At 43.8% G+C, this 25,998-nt stretch overlaps 1 protein-coding gene across 1 annotated transcript; it reads left to right on the top strand.

The window, feature by feature from the left end:
* The first annotated feature begins 31 nt into the window (after positions 1–31).
* On the top strand, positions 32–25,976 carry NR2E3 (nuclear receptor subfamily 2 group E member 3). Its single transcript, XM_001371384.3, has 8 exons — positions 32–89; positions 7,006–7,132; positions 7,766–7,869; positions 8,120–8,386; positions 11,385–11,566; positions 19,846–20,086; positions 24,626–24,731; positions 25,137–25,976. Exons 1-8 carry the CDS (start codon positions 32–34, stop codon positions 25,267–25,269), a joined length of 1,218 nt encoding a protein of 405 aa, XP_001371421.1. The 3' UTR covers positions 25,270–25,976.
* The last annotated feature ends 22 nt before the right edge of the window (positions 25,977–25,998 follow it).

The following is a 25,998-nucleotide window of genomic DNA, read 5'->3' as shown; positions in this document are numbered from 1 at the left end:
GGTCCACCCTCCTTTCCTGCAGAGTTCAAGGATGTCTGCTTCCCCCACTGATCCCTCCATACCCACTGACCGGGAGGACAGCCAGGCAGGTAAGGGCTCTGCTCATTTCCTGTCTGGGGGACCCCTTCCCTGTTTGCCCTATAGTCCTTGATGCCATCTTGGGTGAGGGGTAGTACAACTGGAAGGGAGATAAATTCAAGAGGAAGGAACCTTGTAAGATGGACAAGAATGTTTTCCTAGAAAGCCTTTAGGTTACAGAAAGGGATCAGATAAATAGAAACGAAGGTAAGAATCATTTGTAAGAATCCCTGCACGTTGCATATTGACGTAGAAAGCCACATCGCAACATTATCTATGTCTTGTATTTTTATTTATTTGGTTAAATTTCCCAGTTACTTTTTAATCTCGTTTGGGTTGCCCTTGGGAGTTTTGTGGACCACATGCATGATGGACATCTCTCTCCTCCAGGATTGTCTCTGGAGAAATACCAGCTCTTCTCAGGCAGCCAAAAGTGCAGAGGAATGCCTTTTTTTTTTCACCAAGAACCGCTTCCCTTATTCCCTCCCCCAAGCAAAATCTACATTAAAGTGGTCACAATCTTATTGCTAAAGTTTTGGGGTGGCTAAATGGTGGAGAACCCTTAAGGAGCCTAGAGCAGAGAAGCAACCTCAGATCTTTTTTTTTTTTTTTTTTGCTGAGCACCCACGCCCAGGACACCCCTAACTGGGCACCAAGGCACGGGGCTCCTTAGCTCCAGCAGGACATGGGCTGTCTTTGAATGACACCATCAAGATCCATTTTTTTCCTCCTCCTCCTCCACTCCCACTGACCAAGGTAAACCTTTTAAAATAGTGACCCTGAAAACCATTCATCTACACTGAGTTCATTTTTGAATGAATTGAATTTTGAATGAATTGGAACGTGTGTATGATTAGTTGTATTTTCCCAGTTGGACCTGTGATTTCTTCAGTACTGGGAACTGCAACTAGTGCAGAAACTCCCTCTGTCAATACAGAACAACTCGCCTGCAATTTACTGTCTTAGGGAGATGCCCTGGGATTTAAGGGACTTACCAAAGATCACCCAGTGTCAGAGGCAGAATTTGAACCCAGTTCTATCTGAATCGACAGCTAGCCTTTTCTTCCGCTGTGCCATGCATGATAGCCCTTGCCTGGGACATATCCAATATTCATTTGGAACTGGAATGATCCATCTGGGCCAAAGATATCTTGTTGATTCATTTCGGGGGATCTCGGAACCCCATCTAGTAACTCTCTCAGGGACTGCGTCCTTTCTGTGGTTTCTCTGGGCTTGGAGAGCAGATAGCAATATATGATGCAAAAAAAAAAAAAGCTTCTCTTCATGAATGAGAAAACATAGCAGGTTTGGGAGAGATACATGATGCTAAACCCAGCTGATGGAGGCAGTTAGTAGTCAGAAAAATTGCTTGTGTGACTGAAAATTAAAGTATGATGGTGACAAAGACCAGTGAGTGGGGGGCTTGGAGGTGGCCAGTAATGGGATCTGGCTTGGGGTCTGGTGCCAGCAACTCCTTCAGGACTCTATCTAGAGAAGGCAAGAGGGAGGGAGGGATGGGGCACTGGAGCAGGGAGGGAGGAGAGGACGTGGCTGGACCCAGAGGTCCCCATGCCGAGGACTTGAGCACCGAAGATTGAATGCCAGGCACTTTCTTTAGGCTTTGTCCTATGAGCATCAGGGGTGCAGGAGTCACTTTCTAACTAGGGGACAGACTGAGCGTGGGAATGTGAATGTGGGTATTTTTAGGTCTTTCATGCCTCTTCTCCCTTAAATCTGCACCCCCTGACACTGAGGAGCAGCCGCTGTGTTTGCTCCCCTTACACACTCCCATCGTGAGTTTGTCGGAGTGATATTACCGAAATACACAGGTCTCTCTTTACAATAGTGCTACTATTGTGCTCTCTTGGCTCTGCTCATTTCACTTTGCATCTGTTCATATATTGAGGTTTTTTTGAAATCATTCTGCTTGTCATTTTTTATAGCACAATAGTTTTCCATCACCATCATATACCTATCACAGTGTGTGTGTTCAGTCATTCCCCAATTGATGGGTATCCCCTCATTTTCCAAATCTTTTCCTGATTACTTAAAAAAAATTCAGTTTATAAGCATTTGCTCATCTTTTGCTGTACATGAATTTTTGTGTAAAAATTAAAATGAATATAGTCACTGTTTTTGCAGGCTTTGTAATCTAATAGGGAGATAAGATGTATATGCCAGCAAATATGATAAAAAACCCAAATATGACAGGGGCAAAGGATAGAACCTGGATATTTCTTGTGCCTCTTCTTGCATGGAAGTTTTCATTGATAAGATGCTCACCATGTGTTTCTACTTTGCCCTTTGAGAGACCTAAATTTTTGATCGCTCAGAGACTGTGGGGTTCAGTGATTCAGAGCCATATGGTACCCCTAGAACTATGAAATCATAGATCTAGAGCTGGAAAGGGCCTCAGAGGCTGTGTAGTCCACCCACTTCATATTCTAAATGAGGAAACTGAGGTTTGGTCTCCTACCTCCCTTACCAGGCTAAGCAACTTGTCCAAAGTCACATAGGTAGTAAGCATCAGAGGCAGAACTGGAACCCAAGGCTTTTGACTCCAGAACCAGAGCTTTCCCACTGTACCACTCTGCCCCTGAAAATACTGATGTGAAGCACATTTGTGTTTGTCTCTATAAATGTGTGTCTGCGTGTGCGTGTGCGTGTGTGCGTGTGTGTGTGCGTGTGTGTGTGTGTGTGTGTGTGTGTGTGTGTGTGTGTGTTGGCTGGCCTCATCATTAGATACACTTTCTGAGTTGTGGCTACGGAAGGACAGCAGGGACATTGCCCCAGGGCACCAGGGATATAGCTATTGACAGTGCTTATACTTTTCCAGCAGCATTGAAAGAATGCAACAAATATACCAAGTTAATAATAATAAGGATGATGTTGATAAGAAGAAGGAGGAAGAGGAAGGAGGAGGAGGAAGAGGAGGGGAGAAAAAGGAGAAGGAGGAGGAAGAAGAGAAGAAGGAAGAGGAAGAAGAGAAGAAGGAGGAAGAGAAGGAGGAGGAGAAGGAGGAAGAGAAGGAGAAGGAGATGGAGGAGGAGGAAGAAGAAGAGAAGGAAAAGGAAGAAGAGAAGGAGGAGGAGAGGGAGGAAGAAGAAGAAGGAAGAGGAAGGAGGAGGAAGAGAAGGAAGAGGAGAAGGAGATGCAAGAGGAGGAGGAGAATTATTATTGTTAAATTAGGAAGCTAATAGGTGGCTACTTGATCAGTGGCATTACCCTAGATACTCTGGTTGCTGCCCTGCTCTTTCTCCACAGGGACCAGGGTGCTATAATCTTTTTTCAACTGAATTTGCCCTAAAACATGCCACTTCCTCAGATATGGAGAAAGCTAGTTATGGCTTTGCATGATCTCACGCCTCAGCGTGGGCTCAGGGCTGGCGGGCTATGGGGCTTTATTTCCTACACCCTCGGTGCTTTTCTTCACCCCCTCACCAACCTCCTTTTCCTGAGGAATACAGACTTTTAAAGAGTTAAAACTTATTTATAATTCTATATCTTTTCTGCTTTGGATATTGCCAAATCAGAATTCAGAGCTGGAAGGGAATGCAGAGATGACATAGTTCAACCTAGAAAAGAATCCTTACGCTAACATTCCTGAGCAATAATAATGCTCTAGGAACAAAGGATCCACTGCCTCCCTGCTTAGCTCATTCTACTCAAATTATGATGAAGTTTCCCACTAAAGTAAGGTGTGTTTTGTCTTTTTGCCACTTTTATTATTCTTGGTCCTGCCATCTGGGTCCCAAAAGTGAATTTCTTTTCTATATGTTTGCCCTGAATCTTCCCTTCTTCAGACCAAATGTCCCTCATCCCTCCAAATGATTCTCGTATGAGGCAGCTGGTGGCTCAGTGTTTAGAGTGTTGGGCTTGGAGTTAGAAAGAGCTGTGTTCAAATCCTGCCTCAAACACTTACTGGCTCTGGGTCTCTGGCTAAATTACTTAATCATTCTCTGTCTTGGTTTTCTCATCTCTAAAATGCAAATAAGGATAACACACCCACTTCACAGAATTTGTTGTGAAGATGAAATGAGATACTATTCCTAAAGCACATTTCTAAACCTCAAAAGCATTTTTATAAATATTAATTATTATTATATGAAACAGAGTTGAGGGCTTTCCCCCTCTGATTGCCCTCTCCTGGATATTTTCCAGCTTTCAAAAATGTCTTTCCTAAAATCCAGAACCCAGAACGGAACCCAACATTCCTCTCCATCATTCTCCCTTCTTTATTCCTGAAAGCATAACTTCTCTTAATGAAGCCCCAAATCACAATGGCCTCTTGGACTGCTATTGAGCTTTTGGTCCACTAAAACCCTTGGGTTTTTTTTTTTCAAACTAACTGTTATCCAGCGACACCTTCCCCCATCTTGTACCTGATTTGTAGCTGATTTCTGGAAGTGATGTGAAGGGCTTTTCATGGATGCCTATTAAATTTCACCGTATTAGCTCCAAACCAGTTTTTGAGCCTGTCAGATGGCAAAGACAGGAGCATATTGTTCAGAAGAAGCTGCTTGAATAATAAAGCCAGGAATGTTTGTCTTCTGCGCCCTGAGTATTAGCTGCTGGGTCTTAGAACAGACTGGCTGATGTTTAGATTGTCTGGATCATGAGAGCATTCAGTCAGAGCTTTCTTAGATGCCTTTGAGTCTAAACTTCTAGTTTTACAGATGAGGAAACTGAGGCACATAATTCTTAAGTGGCTTGTTCCAGGATCCCACTGCTAGTGTCTAGGTAGGATTTGAACCAAAGTCTTCCTGACTAAGAGTGCAGTGATCTACCCACTAGGCTACCTAGCTGCCTCCAAGCTGATCCCTGAGGCTTCTTCTTTCCCAATGTTCCCAATTTTACCCTCCCACATACACACATATCATGTGTATGGGCAGGAGAACTGCAATTGTGCAGCTACAGGATATTATAAATAATAACATATTATTTAATATTAATTACATAAATTAAATAATTAAATAATAATAATAATAAAATTATAAATAAATAAATAATATCATTGTTAAAGCCCTTTAAGAAGGTTTTTGTCACCTTTTTGATTATATGATCTAGTGATTTTCTCTTAAACCTGCCATGCCCATCCTTCCTCTTGAACACTTTTCTTATAACAGTGAAAAACACTTAAAGAAACCCAACTAAAATAGCAAATGAATGAATGATGCCACATGACAAGATGTGTTTATTTATTTTTAAACCCGTACCTTCTGTCTTGGAAATAAGTATTGATTCTAAGGCAGAGGAGTGGTAAGGACTAGGCAAGGGGGGTTAAGTGACTTACCCAGGGTCACACAACTAGAGGAAGTATCTGAGGCTAGATTTGAACCCAGGACTTCCTGCCTCTAGTCTCAATCCATTGAACCACTTAGATGTCCTGAAGATGTATTTTCTTATTAATCTTTAGGACTGAGACAGTGGTATGGCAGTCAGTATTTAACAATAGACTCTCTGGAGGGAAAACGCATGCCTAACACACTTAAGTTTCATTTCCATTATTGACATTTTCTCCATCATTTTCTTAAGTTTAGACAATCACCCAAACAGCCAATGCAGTCCTGATTTGTAGCTTTTGCTGATTTCTGAAGAGTGAATACACTCATCGAGCATTTTGCAATTCCCACTAGAACAGACTCCTGTAGACCCTTGACTGAGACTGTCTATTCCAGTTCATCAGAGCTCAACTGCCTCGTTGGGGGGTGATCACAACTGTGTATGTTCTCTTGGTTCAGTTTACTTCATTCTGGGTCCATCCATCCATCCATCCATCCATCCATCCATCCATCCATTCAATCATCCATCCATCCATCCATCCATTCATTCAATCATCCATCCATCCATTCATTCAATCATCCATCCATCCATCCATTCATTCAATCATCCATCCATCCATTCATTCAATCATCCATCCATCCGTCCATCCATTCATCCATCCATCCATTTTCCCAAGATACTTTGAATTTCTTATTTTAATCCTGATTTCTTGTAGTGCAGCATTCATATGCCACAAGTTGTTCAGTATCAACCAACCAACTAGTGTTCTGTTTTTATCAAAGATCCTCCTTATAATTATTCTGTATCAAGGTCTTTTCTGTCTTTGGCTTCCGTAGTAGTGGGATCACTGGTGAAAAGGTTTTTCACTCTTCCTGCCAAAATTATAGGCATGGGACTTCTTTCAAGAATCAGGTCAACTTCTATTTTCTACAAGAACTCTTTCCCGAACTCCTTCACCTATCCCCCAAGTACCTCTCCACTGAAATGACTTTCCATTAATTCTGAATATATCTCCTACATAGGGGTACTAGATGGCACAGTGGATAGAATGACAGGCATGGAGTCAGAAGGAATCATCTTTATTCAAACTCAGCCTCAGACATTTATTAGTTGTACGAGCCTGGGCAAGTCCCATAATCCTGTTGGCCTCAGTTTCCTTTTCTGTAAAATCAGCTAGAAAAGGAAATCGCAAATCACTCCAGTATCTGCCAAGAAAACTCCAAGTGGAGTCATAAATAGTTGGACACACAGTTATTTATGTGTTGCCTCCCCCATTGGTCTGTGAACTCCATGAGAGCAAAGGCTGTTTTTTGGTTTGGGTGCTTAGCATAACGTTCTGTACATGTAGGCATTCAATGTCTTTGGAAAAGAACTTGGAAAGTCATTTATTCCATCGTGAGGTAGCCAAACAACTGTACCTTGGTTGGTCTTCAAGCAGTGTGACTCTGGCGCCAAGCATCACCACTGGAGTCCCATCACATCTTTCTCTCGGGCTGCCCCTGACTCTGCCAGAGTTTGGGCTGCACCGGTGGCCGTCACACCAGTCCAGCCCCAAGGGAACTGGCCTTGGGCTGAGAATCCCTGAGGGTCTCTTCTAGGCTCAGATGCTTCCTCTGTCGGGTCCTCTTCTTCCCTCCCCTCCAGGTCTGAGTCCGGGGCTCCTGTGCAGGGTGTGTGGGGACAGCAGCAGTGGGAAGCACTACGGCATCTATGCTTGCAACGGTTGCAGTGGCTTCTTCAAGAGAAGCGTGAGGAGGAAGCTCATTTACAGGTGAGAACGCTCCGCGGTGCTGCCGCGGCTCTTACCGCAGGGACGGGAACTTCCGCTGTCTAGAGGTTAGCAGAGGGAGAGCGTTGTCCCCGGAAGACCCTGGAAGAACGCAGGTTGTGCCAGGGAAGGAGGCAAAGCTCTAGGTCTGCTCAGGATTGTCGTGGCTTGCCCTTTCCCTCACCGCCCAGGCTGGGCAATGTGAGATCGCCCTTAAGGAAACCTCTTTTCTAATAAAGTTCAGCCCCAGCCCCGATCCTTCTGTGGGAAGGGAGATGGAGACAGGGCACAGATAGGGTTCTGGGTCTCTCTTGTTTTTTTTTTTCCAACTGATCAACAAACATTTTTGTTTTTTAAACCTTTGCCTTCAGTCTTAAAATTTATATTAAGCATTGGTTCCAAGGCAGAAGAGTGGTAAGGGCTAGGCAATGGGGGTTAGGTGACTTGCCCAGGATCACACAGCTAGGAAGTGTCTGAGGTCAAATTTGAACCCAGAACCTCTCATCTCCAGGTCTGACTCCCCCTCAATGAGCATTTTTAAAGTATCTACCAAGTGCCGGACATTGTGTAGGTGCTGGGGACAGAGATAAGGATAAAAAACCTGCACCCTCAAGGAGCTTCCATTCTACCCTGTAGGTGCCAGGCTGGTTCTGGGACATGCCCCGTGGACAAGGCCCACAGAAACCAGTGCCAGGCTTGCCGCCTGCGGAAGTGTCTGCAGTCAGGGATGAACAAGGATGGTGAGTAGAGGAGAGACGATAGTGTCTCTGAGGACGGGAGGGGTCCCAGGCTGGAATAGACCCAGGCTTTGATTTGGAAAGGCTGGAGTTACCCCAGTAGAAAAGTCTGAGCTCTCTTCCTTGAGGGGGTCTATGAGTTTATGGGGTCCAGGAGTCTGTCACAGAGCTAAAGCAACTGGCCTGTGTTAGGGTGATTGCCTGGAAGGCTTCCCGGAGGAGGAGCCTTCACCCAGGTTCTTGGTTTTCCCAGCCGTACAGAATGAGCGCCAGCCCCGGAGCACAGCCCAGGTTCGTCTTGACAGCATCGAGCTGGATTCCAACCTCAGGTCGGAGCATCTCCCCACGACTCGAGCTGGCCCCCAGCCTGCCAGTCCTATTGTGCTTGGCCTTCGGGTGCCTTCATCTGCCTCCACCATGGCAGCCCCTGGTGCTCGGGCTCTGACCCCTCCAGGAAACCATCGCTTCATGGCCAGTCTCATGACAGCGGAGACTTGTGCAAAGTTGGAGCCAGAGGATGGTGAGTGTGTGTACCCCGAGCAGAGATAGATACTCCTGGAGGGGGAACAGGGGGATGTTTGGTAGAAGAGTTAAGAACCACACGAGGGGGCAGCTGGGTGGCTCAGTGGATTGAGAGCCAGTCCTAGAGAGAGGAGGTCCTAGGTTTAAATCTGGCCTCAGACACTTCTCAGCTGTGTGACCCTGGGTAAGTCACTTGACCCCCATTGCCTAGCCTTTACCACTCTTCTGCCTTGGAGCCAATACACAGTATTGACTCCAAGACAGAAGATAAGAGTTTAAAAAAAAAAAAAAGAACCACACGGAGTCCTGAACTTTTCCAGGTAGAAATAAGGAAGGTAGAGGGATGGCTAAAATATAAGGGATGCCCCAAACAGGAAAGGATGGGAGGAGCTGGGAGAGGATGAGACATCTAGTTTGGCAAAATCAGAGGAGACATAAAGGAGGAATTTGTGGAGGGTCTTGAATGTTGGCTTAGTGGTTTCCATTGGGAACCACTGATGGTCTTTGAATTGGATATCACCACAATCAAAGCTGTGAATTAAGATTTGTCAGGTGGTTGTGTGATGAACAGAATAGACCAGAGGATATTGGCCAAGTCACTTAATCTACTAGGCTTCCTTTACTGCAAAATGAGGGGGTTGGATGAGATGACCATTTAGGTCTCTTCCAGCTCTAGCTATGATCTCATGATCAAACTATGGTGGTGGCAGTGGGAGTAGAAAGGAAGGAATGGATAGGAAAGAAACTGTGGTGGTAAAAAGACTAGAACTTGGCCACTAAACAATGGGTATGGGATAGAAGACAAGAGGTGGGAGTGAGCAGAGATGGGGCAAGACATTTGTGAATCTTAAGCAAGATCCGACCATGGCTTCCTCCTACTGTCCACCCAGTAAAGCAGGAGAGTGGACTAAGACTTTGATGGATCTGTGATCTTATCTTTGTGAGTAATCCTTAAACCCATGTAGATCACAATCCTCTAAGCCTTCTTATCTTTCCAAGAATTCTTCTTTGATAGGGAATCTCCTCAATGAACTGGAGATCTCCTGAGTCTTTAATATTTCATGGATTGTCTATTGTGCTTCATGGTTGGTTCTTGTCTTCTTTTGATTACTGCTTATGGTTATTGTCTTGTGCTGACACTTTTTGGGCACTAATTTCCCTTAGCACTATGTCTCAGCCTATTTATATCTCTCCATCATGGATTTCTCTACTTGTCTTTGGCTGGGAGGCAGTGGAAAGGGGTCCCAAATTCAAATCCCAACTCTGCTTAATTGCTAGTGATAATAGTTCCAGCTAACATTTATATAACAGTTTAAGATTTGCAAAATGCCTGATATTTATTTTCTCTTTTGGTCCTCACAATAATCCTGGAAAGTAAGTATTATTATTTCCATTTACAAATAAGGAAACTGAGGTTGAAAGAGGTTTCTAGGGTCATATAAGACCTTGCATCTGAATGAGAAAAAAAATTAACGGCATTTGCTTTGTGCCAAGCTCAGGGATACAATTACAAAATCATAAAGTCTCTGTGCTCAAGGAGATTCCATTCTAGAGACACCATGTGTTGGGGATTGGGTTTGGAGATGAGATGGGCATTGAAGTCATTGAGGATTGATATGCCCTTTTTGAAGAGTGTTCTAAAACTGGAAAGTGAGGGGAGGGGGTTGAGCAGAGGGGAGGGAGGGTACTCATTTGGGTGTCAAGGCTGCTAAAAAGAACAAATTTGGACAAGTAGGACAGGTAGGTATCTGTATGTGTCGGAGAGAGGGGCCAAGTAAAGTAGAACATGGCTGGAACCAGGGATAGATATATAGGCAATGATAGATGCAATCACCAATCAGGGCAGAGAGTTCCCAGGACAGTAATTCTGGGAATGGAGGAAGATTAAATGAAGGTTACACAAAGGACAATGAAGGGACATTCAAATAGGTTGCAGCAAATTATCAAGTCAGTGCACCATAAATATCTGCCTGCAGGCTACAAAGAGCAGTGTTGTCTGGGTTTTAAAAAGGTTTATTTATATGTATACATAGAAATAATTATATATATATGCAGATAATATTTATTTAAATATAATATAATTAATGTTATATATTTAAATGTAAGTGTAAATAATAAATAAATTATATGTACACATATACATAATAATGTGTACATAGAAATATATGTATGCATATACATACACACATTTATTTAAATTGTGGAAAGGAAAACTGAAGCAAGTTTTGGACTTTCTGCCACTCAGGTGGAACAAACAGCAGTTGGAATGTTAGAAAGAGGATATTGACAAGAATGCCAGATAAATGCAAAATATAATGCAATAAATGTCTATACTATATATGAAAATATAAATATAAACATGTAAATAATTATAAATGCATAAGATTATATGTATACATATTTAAATATACAATAAGTTTATGTACTATTTATATATGAAAATATAACTATAGACAATAAATTATATATAATGTAAATAATTATAAATGCACAAAACTATTTGTAAACATATTTATTTAAATATAATGCAATACATTTATGTGCTATATGAAAATGTAAATATAAACAATAAATAAATCACACATATGTAAATAATTCTACATGTATAAAATTATATGTGTACATATATTTATTGAAATATAACATTTTATGATATATAAATATTTAAATACAAATATGAAATAAAGGAATCATATGTATTCCTTATACTTTCCTTATTGCCTTCAGGTGGCTGTCTACCTAACCTAACCCTCCCCTGAGTTCTAGAGACAAGGGGGAAAAAGAAGATATTTTTGACTTGGGTGCCTGGCAGGGCTGAAGGGGACTTTTAACGGAAATTGGGATGGCAGGAGGAGGGAGAGTTTTCTAGGGTTTAATTACCGGCATGTGGTGCTTGAAGCACCAGTGGAGGTCCCTGAGAGCTGTCCAGCAAGAAGTGGGATTGTGGGGTTGAGGCCAGAAGCCGGCTACCATCCATCTGCCTTTTCTCCACGCAGCTGATGAGAACGTTGATGTCACTAGCAATGAGCCGGACCGACCCCTGACTGATGACCAGCCGGGTTCGTACCCTTCTACCAGCCCTGAGAATGTCTACGAGACATCTGCCCGCCTCCTCTTCATGGCTGTGAAGTGGGCAAAGAACCTCCCGGTGTTTTCTAACCTGCCCTTCAGAGACCAGGTAAATTCAGCCTACAGGAACTTCTAAAGCCCCTCCCGTTCCACCAGAAGCTCTGCCTCTGTTTCCCAAGTCCTGCCTGATCCACAAGAAGCCCCCTCCCTTCTTTAGCCACCCTACCGTCACCCCTACCAACCCGCCACCAGTTTCTTTTCTTTTTAAAAGAGGGTTTGTATCAGGATTAGCAACCAGTCAAAGTCCATGAGCCATTCAGAACTAGGGCGGGGCAGCTGGAGGCTGGTCCTCCTCAAGGCAGGGAGAGACCTCAGATATAATCCAGGTCTGGTAAACCAGTGCTCCAAAATATCGCCCTGCCACATCAGCCAACGGATGGCATTTCATTGAGCCCCGTTTTTCCCTCCCCAAGAGCCGCTAGAGAAAGCGTGCGCATCCCTGGCTCAGAGAGGGGAAGAGGTGAGGGCGTTTCTGCGGAAGGAAGGCTCCCACTGCTTCCAAGGTGTGCGTGAGCTATCGTGTGTGACCTCCGGGAAGAGAGAACCCCGGAGATGAGGCAGGAGGGCAGAGGCAGAGCTGGAGAGGGCACCTCCCTCAGTCCCGCGCTAGGTTCGGGGGATGGCATGGGGACGGCGAGCCTTCGGAGCGCTGTATCAGACCAAGGCCACGGTCTGTCTAAGTCTGCGCCTTGGTTTCGGGGATGGTGATCCCTGCGACGTTTTTTCTCCAAGGACTCAAGACTGGTTAGTATTAACTGGCAGGCAAAGGGGGGAAGAAGGGGGCACAGAGAGAACAATCCGGAGGAAAAGCTCCGATTTCTGGGCTTCAATCAAAGTCGGAGTCAAATGTCTTCTCTGGCAAGCACAAAATCTAAGAGCTGGGAGGGACGGCAGAGAAGACTTGGCCATGAGTGGTCGAGATTTCCCCTCTACAGCCTCTTCGAGTGTTTGCCCAGGCTCTGCTTGAAGATTGTGGCATGATCCGTGCTCTTTGTGTTGTCTCCTCTCATTAGAATGTGGGTCCTTGAGACCAGGACTGTCTTCTTTCTTCCATTGGAGTGGTCTTGGCACAGAGGAAGCACTTAAATGCTCCTTCATTCATTCTTGCTCTTTAGGCCCCTCACCATTCTGGTCAACTTAATTTAAGAAAATTCGATGTGTAAGAGCTTGGCCAAGGCTACATGGACAAGAATGAAACAGTGGCTGCCCTTCCCCACTCCCCCTTCCAGTTCTTCTCATGGTCCTCTTGTTCATGTGCTCCAGTTTGCCTGTTTCCTTCCTCAAATGTGGTGCCCAGAACTGGAATAGGAGCCCAGGTGGGCTCTGGCCAGAGTAGAACATGGCAGGATGATGACTCCCTTGTCCTGGGTGCTGTGTTTCTCCGAGCACAGGCCAGGAGAGCACTGGCTTTTGGGGGGCTGCCCTGCCAAACTATTAACTCAAGTAGAACTTGTAGTCCACTATAACCCCCAGATCGTTTTTTCATGGAAACTTGATTAGCTCTATCTCCAACATCCAGCTTCTTTTGTGTTTCGTCTTTTCCTATTAGATTGTAAACTCACTGAGAGTAGGGACCAAATTTATTTTGGGGTTTTGTATCCCCAGCATTTACCACAGAGTATATAGTATAGGATAGGAAGCATTTAATAAATGCTTGCTCTGCCTGTGTACCTACCTATATATCTGTCCATCCATTTCTCTGTCTCTCTCTTTCCACCTCCCTTTCCATCTATCTGTCTGTCTACCTCTGTGTCTATCATCTATTTGTCTGTTTGTCTATCCTTTTCTATTGCCTATCTATCCTGTATCTATGAATTTGCTTTTTATAATATAAACATAGAACTCTACATTTATCTCTGTCAAACGTAACATTTAATATGAAAGCCAATAAGACCTGGGTTCAAATCCTGCCCCTGCCACATATTGCCTACGTGGCTTTGGGCAAGTGACTAACCTCTGAGTGCTCTGAACAGTCCTCTAAGAGTATAAATTTCAGAGCAAATGTCAACCTGCACAGATTGAAGGACTCTCCTCCCAGAGGGGCTCCCTATCCCGATAAAACCACAGGTCCAGTCCCTATTCCTTTGTAGTATTGCCATATGATAAGCCCCAGCTAAAATGTCCATCTTTCATTGAATTATGGCTGCCTCTCACTGAGCAAACACATATGTCTTCCCTCTTGCCTTCCACTGCCACAACCTCGTTCAGTCCTCGGCTTTAGAGAAACAAGGATGAGGAGCCTGGGAGGGGAGGACCTGAGGAGCATGCTCTGCAGGCACAGCTCTGGAGCGCCCATCAGGATCGGCCTCTGGTCCTTCCAGCCTCTAGGCTGAAGGCAGAGAGGACCAGGGAGGGTATTTTTTTTAACATGTGATTTCACTGGTATAAGAAGCTCTTAGATGGGGATATGATTGGGGATGTGGACTCTAAACGATCTCTAGTGCAAGTATCAATAATATGGAAATAGGTTTTGAGCAATGACACATGTAAAACCCAATGGAATTGCTTGTTGGCTACAGGAGGGGGTGGGGAAGAGGAGGGAAAGAACATGAATCATGTAACCATGGAATAATTCTCTTAATTGATTAACTAAATACAAATTAAAAGCAGAAAAAAACTTTAAAAAAGAAGCTCTTAGTGAGGAAGTTCCTTCTACCTGTTCAGTTAAGAGGTAGTCAGGTTAGGCTGATGAATATGAATTGTGAGATGCCAAACAGGCAAAGGGTCTTGCAGTTACTGAAATGAAAGAGATCTTAGATGTAATCAAATCCAAATTCACAGCAGGGAAATCTCTGCAATATTTGAAAGCCCTGATTTGTATACTTTCAGTAGTGAGGAGCTCATTACCACATGAGGCAACCATTTTCAGTGAGTGCTCATTAGAACATTCTTCCTTATATTGATGTGCATATGTTCCCCTTTAATGCCAGCAATTCAAGTGCTAAAATGTAAGCACTTTGAGGGCAGGGAAAATGTCTTTTAAAAAATGCTGCATCCCAAAGTATCAACCTCAGTGCCTGGCACAGATTAAGTGCTTAACATTTGCTTAACTGAATTGCTGAAAATGCTGTAATCTTAACTGGTCAGTGCAATTCAATTTGATGAGCATTTCTTTTTCCTCATGGGCAATAACAGGAAACCCCTTAGGAAAAGTCAAAAGTCTCTCTCTCTCTCTCTCTTTTTTTTTTTAAATCAGGGACAGAGTCAAGTTTATAGGGAGGTAGAGGAAGAATTAGGAGATTTTTTTGTTTGTTTGTTTCCAAACTACAAAGGTACAGGGTGGAGGAAATAGGGAGTGGAATTAACAAAGAGGTCTACACCAGTTGTGAGAATGAGTTATGATCCCTGGAGACAACACCTGCTTTTTTCCTTGATCTCACTGGGCTAGCTGGGTATGGTTGGCAGGTGTTATGAAGCATTGAGGCCAGGGATTTGGGCATAGTTGATTTTGGCCAGCTTCCTAATACAAAATACCAAAATTTAGTAGTTAGGGGAAAATTTAGATCTCTAAAGGCTTAAATCATTAAAATAGAGAAAGAGCAAATCAATAAATTGGGCTTGCAAGTAAAAAAACCCTCAAACACTAAATTAGAAATCTTGGAAATCAAGAGAGATGAATAAAGCTGAAAGTAAGAAAGTAGATAGGGAAAAGAGTGGCTTGCTTACACTCTCTCCTGCTTTCTCTTTTTGCTAATTGATTAACACTTAAAAATCTAATCTGATCACTGAATACTGATTCAAGACCATAATGTTCCTATCTTTCCAAACCCTGAGCCTGTTTTGCATTTAACGTTCAAGATTTTCTGCAGTGGATAGTGTTGGATTTGGAGTCAGGAAGACCCAAATTTTAATCTTGCCTTAGTTGCCTGTTATCTGGGTGATACTGAGCAAGTCACTTAACCTTTCTAAGTCTCAGTTTCCTTATTTATAGAATGAGGATAATAATGGCACCTACTTCAAAGGGTTGTTTTAAGAATCAAGTAAGAAAACATAGAAAAAAGCTTTGCTAACAAAAGTGCCATATAAAGGCTATTTATTGCTATTGTTGTTGGAGGCAGCTAGGTGGCTCAGTGGATAGAATGCTAGGTCTAAAGTCAGGAAGACATGAGTTCAAATATGACCGCAAATACTTACTAGCTGTGGGATCCTGGTAACCTCTGGTTGCTTTAAGTCACTGGAGAAGGAAATGGCAAACTCTAGTATCTTTGCCAAAGAAAACCCATGGAGAGTATCGGCATGCTATGAAGAGTTGGACATAACTAAACTAAACAACAAAACTATTATTATTTTTTAAAAATCCTGTTCTGTCTCAGCAGTGATACTAAGCAGTGATTCCAAAGGAAAAGAGTAGTTAGTAAGGGAGTAAAATGACTTGCTCAGGGTCACACAGATAGGAAGTATCTGAGGCCAGATTTGGATCCAGGATCTCCTGTCTAGATCCCTATCTACTGAGGCACCTAACTACCCCCAATAACATGATTATTGTTATTAATAATTCCCCCTTCTGCCCCTATGGCTGGATGTTCCAGTCTAGTATCTGTTCTCTCTTTTCCTTCTTATTCCTGGTCTACTATACATTCCAGACCACAGAAATGCTATTTCTAGGGTTTATTGCTAGGGAAAAGAGAATATACATATATATACATATATATATGCACATATATATCAAAAATAATTGCTTCAGGGCAAGATTAGTAGAAGTACAAAAAAAATGAAATCACAGATTTGGAACCCTCAAAATAAGAGAAATCTATCAAGTTTCAGCCCGGATAGTGCTTATACTCTTAACTTAATCTTTCCTAAATGTCCTTAGACCTCCCTAGCCCCTCTAACCCATGGCATGTCCAGTTCCATCAGGACTTCAAAAGCATTTTTCATCCCAGCTCCCCTCTCCAAATACCTGGGCATTTGGGATTGATCTTGTTGGCTTATTATGCAATCTCAGAGTTGGAAGGAACCTCAGGAGCCATCTAGTGTAACTTGTTCTTGAAAACTCTCTCCAGCGTCCCAGACTGTGGTCATCTAACCTCTACTTAAAGACCTCCAGTGAGGAAGAAACCACTGCTTGCCAAAGGAGTCCGTCCATTCAACCTTTGGCCAACTTGATTTGGCAGGAAATTTTTCCGTACATCAAACCTGATTTGCCTCTTTGCACTGTGGGTCAGTTATTTCTAGTTTTGTTCTCTGGGGTGAAATAGAAAACGTTAACATTTCTTTCTCCTCATGGTGACCTTCAGATACATGAAGACAGTTATCATATACATTTTTTTAAGAATTCTTACTTTCTGCTTTAGTAACAACTTTAAGTGAAATGGGCAAGGGCTAGGCAAATGGGGTTATGACTTATCTAGGGTCACACAGCTAGGAAGTGTCTGAGGGTACATTTGAACCCAGGTCCTCATGACTACAAGCCTGGTGCTCTCTCCACTGTGCCATCTAGCTGCCCCAGATATAATTCACTTCTGCACATTTCCCCAGTCCCATTCCCCGATTTATTTTTCTTTAGGCTTGACATGCCAAATTTCTTTAACTGATCTTTATGGCATCACTTCATGACCCTCCACAATCCTGGCTGCTCTCCTCTGTCTCCAGAAGTAGCCAAGTAACATGGCAGAAAGTGATCTGGAATAAGGAAGACCCGAGTTCTCAAATACTTACTAGTTATGGGGCACTGGGCAAGTCACTTAACTTCAACAAACTAATCAATATTTATTGTCTGTTATTTGGGGGCAGCTAGGCAGCAGACAGCCAGGCTTGGTTTCAAATTTGGTTTCAGATTCTTCCTAACTATGTGACCCTGGGCAAGTCACTGAACCCAACTGCCTATCCCTTACCACTTTTCTATCTTAGAATTGATACTGACTGAAGGAAAGGAATGGGAATTTTTTTTTTTTCTGTGTCTACTATTTTCCAGGCACTGTGCTAAGCAATGGGGATATAAAAAGACAAAAGACAGTCCCTATCCTCAAGGGGTTTATACTCTAATGGGCAATACAACATGCAAACAAATTAAATATAGAGTAAACAGGAAATAATTAACAGAGGAAAGGCACAAGAATTAAGAGAGATTGAGGAATCATGGCATGGGGGCGAGGAGGTGTAGCAGTGGATATAGTGTTGGGTCTGGAGTCGTGGACTTGTGAAATAAACTTTTTTAACCCAAGCATAGGATTTTACATGTATCCCTTTTGAACATAATCTCCTCTGATTTTTCCATCATTTTGCCCTGTCATCCGAAATATTCACTATCCCTAAGCTTGGTGTCACCTGTAAGTCTGATGAACATGATGTCTATCTATGCCTTATCTAAATAATCCATGAAAATATAAATAGCACAGGGTCATGCACAGATCCTTGGAGCATTCCATTGGAGACTTCCTTCAAGGTTGATATCAAATCATCAGTGATTACTCTAAATTGTACATCCAGCTTGGAATACATCTGACTATGCTATCATTTGTCTTTCATCTCATCCAGAAGAACAGGAGAGATTGTTAAATACTCAAATTTATAAAGAGCTAAATCAATTGTACAAAAAATCAAGCCATTCCCCAATTGATAAATGGGCAAGGGACATGGATAGGCAGTTTTCAGATAAAGAAATCAAAACTATTAATAAGCACATGAAGAAGTGCTCCACATCTCTTATAATCAGAGATTTGCAAATCAAAACAACTCTGAGGTATCACCTCACACCTAGCAGATTGGCTAATGACAGCAAAGGAAAGTAGTGAATGCTGGAGGGGATGTGGCAAAGTGGGGACACTAATTCATTGCTGGTGGAGTTGTGAATTGATCCAACCATTCTGGAGGGCAATTTGGAACTATGCCCAAAGGGTGATAAAAGACTGTCTGCCCTTTGATCCAGCTATAGCACTGCTGGGTTTGTACCCCAAAGAGATAATAAGGAAAAAGACTTGTACGAGAATATTCATAGCTGCACTCTTTGTGGTGGCCAAAAATTGGAAAATGAGGGGATGCCCTTCAATTGGGGAATGGCTGAACAAATTGTGGTATATGTTGGTGATGGAATACTATTGTGCTAAAAGGAATAATAAAGTGGAGGGATTCCATGGAGACTGGAACAACCTCCAGGAAGTGATGCAGAGCGAAAGGAGCAGAACCAGGAAAACATTGTACACAGAGACTGATACACTGTGGTACAATTGAACGTAATGGACTTCTCCATTAGTGTCAATACAATGTCCCCAAACATTCTGCAGTGATCTAGAAGAAAAAACACTAGCCACAAGCAGAGGACAAATTGTGGGAGTGAAAACACCAAGGAAAAGCAACTGCTTGACTACAGGGGCTGAGGGGACATGAATGAGGAGAGACTCTAAATGAACACCCTAATACAAATACCAACAACATGAAAATGGGTTCGAATCAAGGACACATGTGATACCTAGTGGAATCGTGCATCAGCTATGGGAGGGCTGGTGGGGGGGGGGGAGGAAAAGAAAATTATCTTTGCTTCCAATGAATGAATAATGTGTGAAAATGACCAAATTAAATGTTTAAAAAAAGGAAAAGAAAAAGAAATGATGAAGGCAGTTTTAGAAAAATCTGGGAAGTTTTATTTAAACTGATGTAAAATGAAGGGAGCTGAACCAGGAAACCACAAACAGTATATAGTAACAGTAATATTATAAGGGTGATCAACTGTAACAGACTTAGCTACTCTGATCAATAAATTACTCCAAGACAATTTCTTTAAACTTTATTTTTCTTGCTTTTTTAGCAACATGGCTAATATGAAAATATAATTTGCAAGAAAAAATTTGGAACTTAAAAGGAAAAGAATGTTTAAAGATAAATAACTGAAGCAAAAAAGAAAGAAATTACTAGCTCTTCCTCTCATCTTTCACAGTTGTTGGAGTCTTTATATTCTCTTTTTCACAGGATTTAGCATGAATTTTTTGTTTGCTATTAAACATTTGTATATTTTAAAAAAAGTGGAAATGAATTCAATCTGGCAAGACCAGTTCCAAATGATGCCATGCATCAAGGCTCTCTGTGGTCATGACTTCCTTTGTAAAAGTTCAGTAACTATTTCTTTATCTCAAGTTCATTTTCAGCCAATTAAGAAGTCTCCAGATTTCTGGCTTTTCTGCTTATATTACTCAATCACTTTTTTCCTTCCTAGCCTCCTCCCCTCACCCCTTTCTGAAAGGACACAAAGATCTGGGTGCCCCGTGTGTCCAGGGGTCAGATCTATGTGCCCTGTGTGCCCTAGGGTTCAGGCAGAAGGAGGATTTCTGTTCAGGGTTGCCCAGAGCTGATCCCAGTTGTTTCTGTGGCTCAAAAATGCTTCTCATTCTCTAGGTGATTTTGTTGGAAGAGGCCTGGAGTGAGCTGTTCCTTCTCTGTGCCATCCAGTGGTCTTTGCCCCTGGAGAGCTGTCCACTGCTGTCTGTGCCAGACCCAACCCCTGGCATTCAGGGAAAACTCATGTCTGCTTCAATAGAGACTCAGATCCTACAGGAAACCATTGCCCGATTCAAATCACTCACAGTGGACCCCACTGAATTTGCATGCATGAAGGCTCTCGTCCTCTTCAAACCAGGTAGGCAAGAGCCAGACTTGGATGCTAGAAAATCAGGTAGGTCAGTGGAACTCGCAATATTTTCTTAATGGAACTGGGCACCCTCCCAAAAGCTTGTGTGTTTTTGTCATATTATTTTGGCACAGGCATTATGAAATAACCCCTCTAACACCATCCCCAGACCTATGGGGCTTAAACACTCCTCCTGCATCCCCGGAGCCAGCAGGCTCTCCCACATCCTCTTACAGGCTTGTTTTCCATCCTAAGTGCCTCTCCCATCTTCCCTACCAAAAGGGTCTTCAGGGACAATGTAGGTAGAAAGGCACCCTCTGATAATGTGGACTGGCTTCTGTTGGGCATGGTGGGGCACTTGCTTGAAATGAAGACTCCTTCCCCTGGGCAATTTAACTGACAGTTGAGATGTCCTCAGTTGAGAAGCACTCAAGTCAGAATGGAATTTTATGGTGATTTAATTACAATAGTTACAATGATTACAATTAATTTAATTACAATAGGAAGAAGAGAGAGAGAGAGAGAGAGAGAGAGAGAGAGAGAGAGAGAGAGAGAGAGAGAGAGAGAGAGAGAGAGAGAGAGAGAGAGAGAGAGAGAGAGAGAGAGAGAGGAGTTAATTTAAACTGCTCTGACTCAGGCTGAGCCAGGCAGGAGTTCAAGGCTTTGGCCAAGGGGGCCTCCCCTGAGAGCCAAGGGAAAAGGGAGTCAGTCTTATAATTCACCACATGACCATTTCAAGGAAGCTGTCTGAGAGAGCTCCTCCAGGCTTGAGTTCCAGGATCAAACTGGCACCCAGCCTTCCCCATAGGAAGTGACGAGAACTCCAAAGGCAGTTCTCTACATCACTTCCTACATCTCACATGTGCCAATGGTGACTCAAGCTTGGCTTAGGACAGCTCAGAGGTCAGTCAGTTGTTTCTGATTTGTCACTTGCTAGCACATTCCAGTGTAGTGTGAGTGTGTACATTCCTGGGTGCTAGACTAAGCAATATGGAGAAAATCTAAAAATCACAATCCCCCCTGATGATGATTGGGGGACTAGTCTCCCCAATTGATCCCTAAACATAAGTGTCCTGCACCCCAAAAATTTCTAACTGCAGGTGTATGCAAAACTTTATCCTCTAAAACTCCAATAGTTAGAGATAAGGGGGAACTAGAAGAGAGAGAGACAGTAAAACCAATGTTTTGCTGGGCACATTGACAAAAGACAATTAGGTCCCCTTTGGCATAAGAGTGTATATTCAAAATAAATGTTCAATCAACTGCACCCCAAGGGTCATTCTGGATCTTCCTGTAGTAAGGGTTTAGATATCTTTCTCAATCCCCAAAAGTCTAGGGTTCAAAATCTCCATTTTTACACACCAAAATGTTAAGAACTCTGGACTCCAGGTAGGTGTTTGGCAGAGTAGACTAGATGAAGGGAGGGAGACTGTGGATGCCGGGAAACATGAGGTTCAAATCCTAAAGTTAGTAGAGGTAGGAGGAGGTAGAAATGTTCAAGGGAACCTGTCTTGCCTCAAGCAACTGCTTCCCAGGATGTAGTTTGGGGTTTTCACCCCCCCCCATATTTTTTCTATTTTTTATTGTCATTCAAAACATACTTCCATAGTGGTCATTATTGTAAGAGCAAAGTCATACATCATAGAAAATGACCCCAAATAAAACCATAAATACACTGATGTGAAAGACAAACTCCAACAGTTCTTTCTCTGGAGGTGGACAGCATCCCCCATGAGAAGTCCTTCAGGATCATCCCTGATCCCGGGAGTAGCCAAGTTTTCACAGTTGATCATACAATATTGCTGTTATTGTGTACAATGTTCTCCCGGTTTTGCTTCTTTCCCTTTGCATCAGTTCCTGCAAATTTTCCCAGCCTTTTCTGAAACCATCCTTTCTTCTAGCACAGGAGTATTCCAAGGCCAACATCACGTACCAGTTTGTTCAGCCATTTCTTCCCCCTATGCTGACATCTTTCCCAGCCTTGATTCCTGGTTCCTTCTTTCTAGTCTAAGCCCTTTATTGGGAGTCTGCGTTCTTGCAGGGTCCATTTAGGCAGGCAGAATACAATGCCAGCCATCCTCCAGCTGAAAAATCCCATCTGTGGGATGGGGCTGAAATGAAAGGGGAAGCCAGGGTGAGAGGAGAACCTGGAGAGAGGAATTCGGGAGCCCCATATCATCTTCTCACACTCTCCTTCAGTGGTCCTTCAGACGTGTAGTCCCCAGTAGTGAGAGGGAGATTGTCTAGGCTTGAAAGTATATGAAAATGTGCCTATTGTGGTGCTGTCCATTTCTAGGTCCATAGTCAAAGCTTTGGCACTTGGGTGAAGTATAGGGACCCCTTTGCAGAATGTTTTTAAATGCATATTGATATAGAAGTTCATAAAACAAAGCAATTCTATTAAAACAGTTTATTAAAATTCTAAAAAACAAAAAACAATGAGCATGAACCTCAGAGCCACTACAAATCCAAGGTCTCTTCTGGCTCTGAATTTATGATGTTATTCAACAAGCATCCATTAGGGACCACAGGCTAAGGCATGGACTTTCATTTTCCCCCTCTGTAAAATAGGGTTTCTACTTGTATTCCTTCCAGGGCTGTTGTAAGTAAAATACTTTTTAAACCTTAAAACACCACAAAAATGTGAGTTATGACCGTTGCTTCCTAGAACTTCTGCTTGGAGTCCTTCAGAAGAGTAGAACCTGAAATCTGTGAAGCTTTGGGAAAATGCCTTTTTCCCTTCTGCTAGTATTTTTAGTCTAAGTGCTCTTTATATTAAACAATCCTCATTTCTGTCCTTGAGAGGCAGTGTGATCGATTTAAAAAAATGATTTTAGGGGGGCAGCTGGGTAGCTCAGTGGATTGAGAGTCAGGCCAGAGATGGGAGGTCCTGGGTTCAAATCTGGCCTCAGAAACTTCCCAGCTGTGTGACCCTGGACAAGTCACTTAACCCACCCCCCCATTGCCTAGCCCTGACCACTCTTCTGTCTTGGTGCCAATATACAGTATTGATTCCAAGATGGAAGGTAAGGGTTTAAAAAAAATTATTTTAGGATGACACCAAGTTTCTCATTCCAATAAATACCATGTTTGATAATGGAGGGTTCAGATGTTGTTACTCAGTCCCTAGCCTCCCCCTCCCTCCGCCACTCCATCCCCACCGCCATCTTGGAAAACTGCAATAGGAAGACTGTCAAACCATCAGGCAGTAGAGGCCAAGCAACTCTTCTGAAAATAGGACTCTGTTTGACTCTGGCACACTTGATTGAGAAATCAGATTTTTTTAGTCTTTACTTTCCAAGGATTGGTTCCAAGATAGAAGAGTGGTAGGGGCTAGGCAGCTGGGGTTGAGTGACTTGCCCAGGGCCACACAGCTACTGTCTGGGACCACATCTGGACCCGGGTCTTCCTGACTCCATCCACTGTGTTACAGAGAAGTCAGAAATTAAAAAAAAAAAAACAAACCAAAACCCAAACATACTAGAACGTTGTTGGGTTTCTCTTGTTCAAAATTGTGCTTCATTTTGCAGTCATAAATCACTAGCTGTCTTTTACTCATTAGTCGCACAATCTGCGAGTGTGTTAGAAGCAGGAACAGGAAAAAAAGATATTTTTACTTGATATCTTGGAGTTGATGGGACCTCCGAGGCTCCCTTTTTACAGCCAGAGAAGCTGCTTCTCATCACTTGGCAAACATGTTTGTTTTGCACGCCGAGATTACATTTGATCTGGGCTGGATAGCTGTAGCCTGGAGCCTCCGGGTGACACCGTCCTCGCTCCCCAGGCATCCTGGGGACACGGAGGACGGAGGGTGAGGCCTCGGGATCCGGCTAAAGTCCCTCCATTAGTTTTAGCTTCCCAGCGTGTGCAATGGGGTAGCCATTGGGGCTGCCTCCCTCACAGCAAATGATCCTGGTAATGCGCAATCTGGAAATTCTGAAGGGCTCTGCAAATGCATTTCACTTCAGTTGGATCCAACAGCCTATGCGAAGCATGGTTCAATGAAAAATAATCAATGGGCACCATTAGGACTGTATTGGTAATTATCGGAATCATCTGTGTTGTAATTTATTGGTAACGGACACTTTAGGATGATTATTAGGAGGTCAACTTAGACAGAATCCATAGTTGCATCTTAAAACAGTCACTTTTGATTGCAAAAGGCGCTCACTCGAGGCTAGCATCCAGCATTTCAATCTCCTTCCAAATTCTTGGAAGAAAAATATTTTAATTAGAATTCTCATAACAGCTAGCAACTTCTATGACTTTTTGCTTGCAAAGCACTCTACAAATACCTCGTTTGATCCTCACCCTAACTTGGGGGGTCGGCGCTACTAGTGTCCGCATTTATGGATCAGGAAAGGGAGGCTGAGATTGACTTGCTCGAGGTCCCCAGCTGGTGTAGGAGGCAGGATTTGAACCTGGGTCTTCCCAGCTCCGAGGACAGCCAAAGGCGGGTGCCAAGCTTCTCCCCGTCCTCGGGGAGCATCCTGCAGGGGGCTGGGATGGAGCTTCCTCTCCCCCTCCCTGGGGGCTTCTTCTTCCTAGAGACTCGGGGCCTGAAGGATCCTGAGCAGGTGGAGAATCTGCAGGACCAGTCTCAGGTGATGCTGGGGCAGCACAACAAGATGCATTATCCCAGCCAGCCCGTGAGGTAAGCTGGCGTTGGGCGCCGTTCCCAGCCCCCCGTAGTCGGGTTGACTCTCCACGTGTCTCTCCGTCCACCCACCCACCTACCTGTCTACTCCAACCTCCTTAGCATCGATCCCAGGCAGAGGAGCGCCGGGCCAGGGCCGGGGCCACGTTGGTGGCCGGGCCCTCCGGTCCCCAGCCTGGATCTCTACCCGCGGAGCCGCTTGGCGGCCCCAGGAATATTGTTTTCATATAGAAGGCCGAGTCTTGCTCGGGCGGTACCCACGGCTCGAACGCCAGAGAGGCTGCGCTGCCGCGCTGGGCCGTGGCCGCCCAGGGGTTCAGTGGCTCGTTTGGGGGGAACGCTGGGTGAGCCCAAGGGCACTGCCTTCGGGGAGCAATGAGGCTTTTCTTTCCTCCTTTCCAGGTTTGGAAAACTGCTTTTGCTCCTCCCCGCGCTGAGGTTCATCTCTTCGGATCGCATCGAGCTCCTCTTCTTTCGGAGAACCATAGGAAACACGCCCATGGAGAAACTCCTCTGTGATATGTTCAAAAACTGACAACTCCTGTCTCCTTCCCTCCCAGGTACCACGTGGGAAGCCCATCCACAGACATTTTAGCCCCTCCCCCTCCCCTCCTCCACTCTTCATTAAAAGCCGTCCAGGAAGCCTCCAGGAGGACAAGCCTTTTAGGACAAGAATCAATGCTTTTGTCTCTGAAGTGGAAGAAATGCTTAAAGTCTATCAAAATAGGCTGAGAAATCCATTCATGACCACGGCTTTTAGTGAAAAGCCTCCTCCAGGCCTAGAGAACTTCCTGTAGGAGGTGGCTTCCATGAAGTGGCCTGAGGAAAGATGGGTTCATTGTTGACTGGAAAGAATGAAGAGGGCGGCCTGAGGAAGACCAACCAAACTCTTTGGACTCTTTCAAACCTTACTCTCAGGACTCCAACTCAACGTATTCAAGCTCTCTAGTGGAATGAATGCCCTGTGCTAAATCCAATTCCTTGTCAAAATCTCTCATCCTCGATGCAGCCCGAATCCTTAGAAAGCGCCCCTTTAGCCAGGCGCACAGCACAAATCTGCAGAGCTAGACCCCTCCCACAAGTGTTTTGAAAATAAGAAAAGCTTTCATCCTAGCAAAGACTGTCAAGGTCCCGAGTTAGCGCCTCAGACGGCTGGCTGTGATCTGTAGCAATGATAGTTTTTGGACTGAAAAGAGCCAATTGTGCGACCGAGGAGGAAGTCTCCAGAGTGCTCTCACTGAGGATTATAGAAACTCAGTCCAAA

Source organism: Monodelphis domestica, chromosome 1, assembly GCF_027887165.1.
Source record: "Monodelphis domestica isolate mMonDom1 chromosome 1, mMonDom1.pri, whole genome shotgun sequence".
NCBI lineage: Eukaryota > Metazoa > Chordata > Mammalia > Didelphimorphia > Didelphidae > Monodelphis > Monodelphis domestica.
The sequence above is the reverse complement of the archived record's forward strand: the minus strand, read 5'-3'. Positions and strand labels throughout refer to the sequence as shown.

What these genes read in the sequence shown, in the direction of transcription:
- NR2E3 (XM_001371384.3), top strand. Translation starts at nt 32, where the DNA reads ATGTCTGCTTCCCCCACTGATCCCTCCATACCCACTGACCGGGAGGAC. An exon ending in ACCTGCCCTTCAGAGACCAG is followed by an intron (nt 11,567 to 19,845) that starts GTAAATTCAGCC and finishes CTCATTCTCTAG; the next exon opens with GTGATTTTGTTGGAAGAGGC. An exon ending in TCTCGTCCTCTTCAAACCAG is followed by an intron (nt 20,087 to 24,625) that starts GTAGGCAAGAGC and finishes TCTTCTTCCTAG; the next exon opens with AGACTCGGGGCCTGAAGGAT.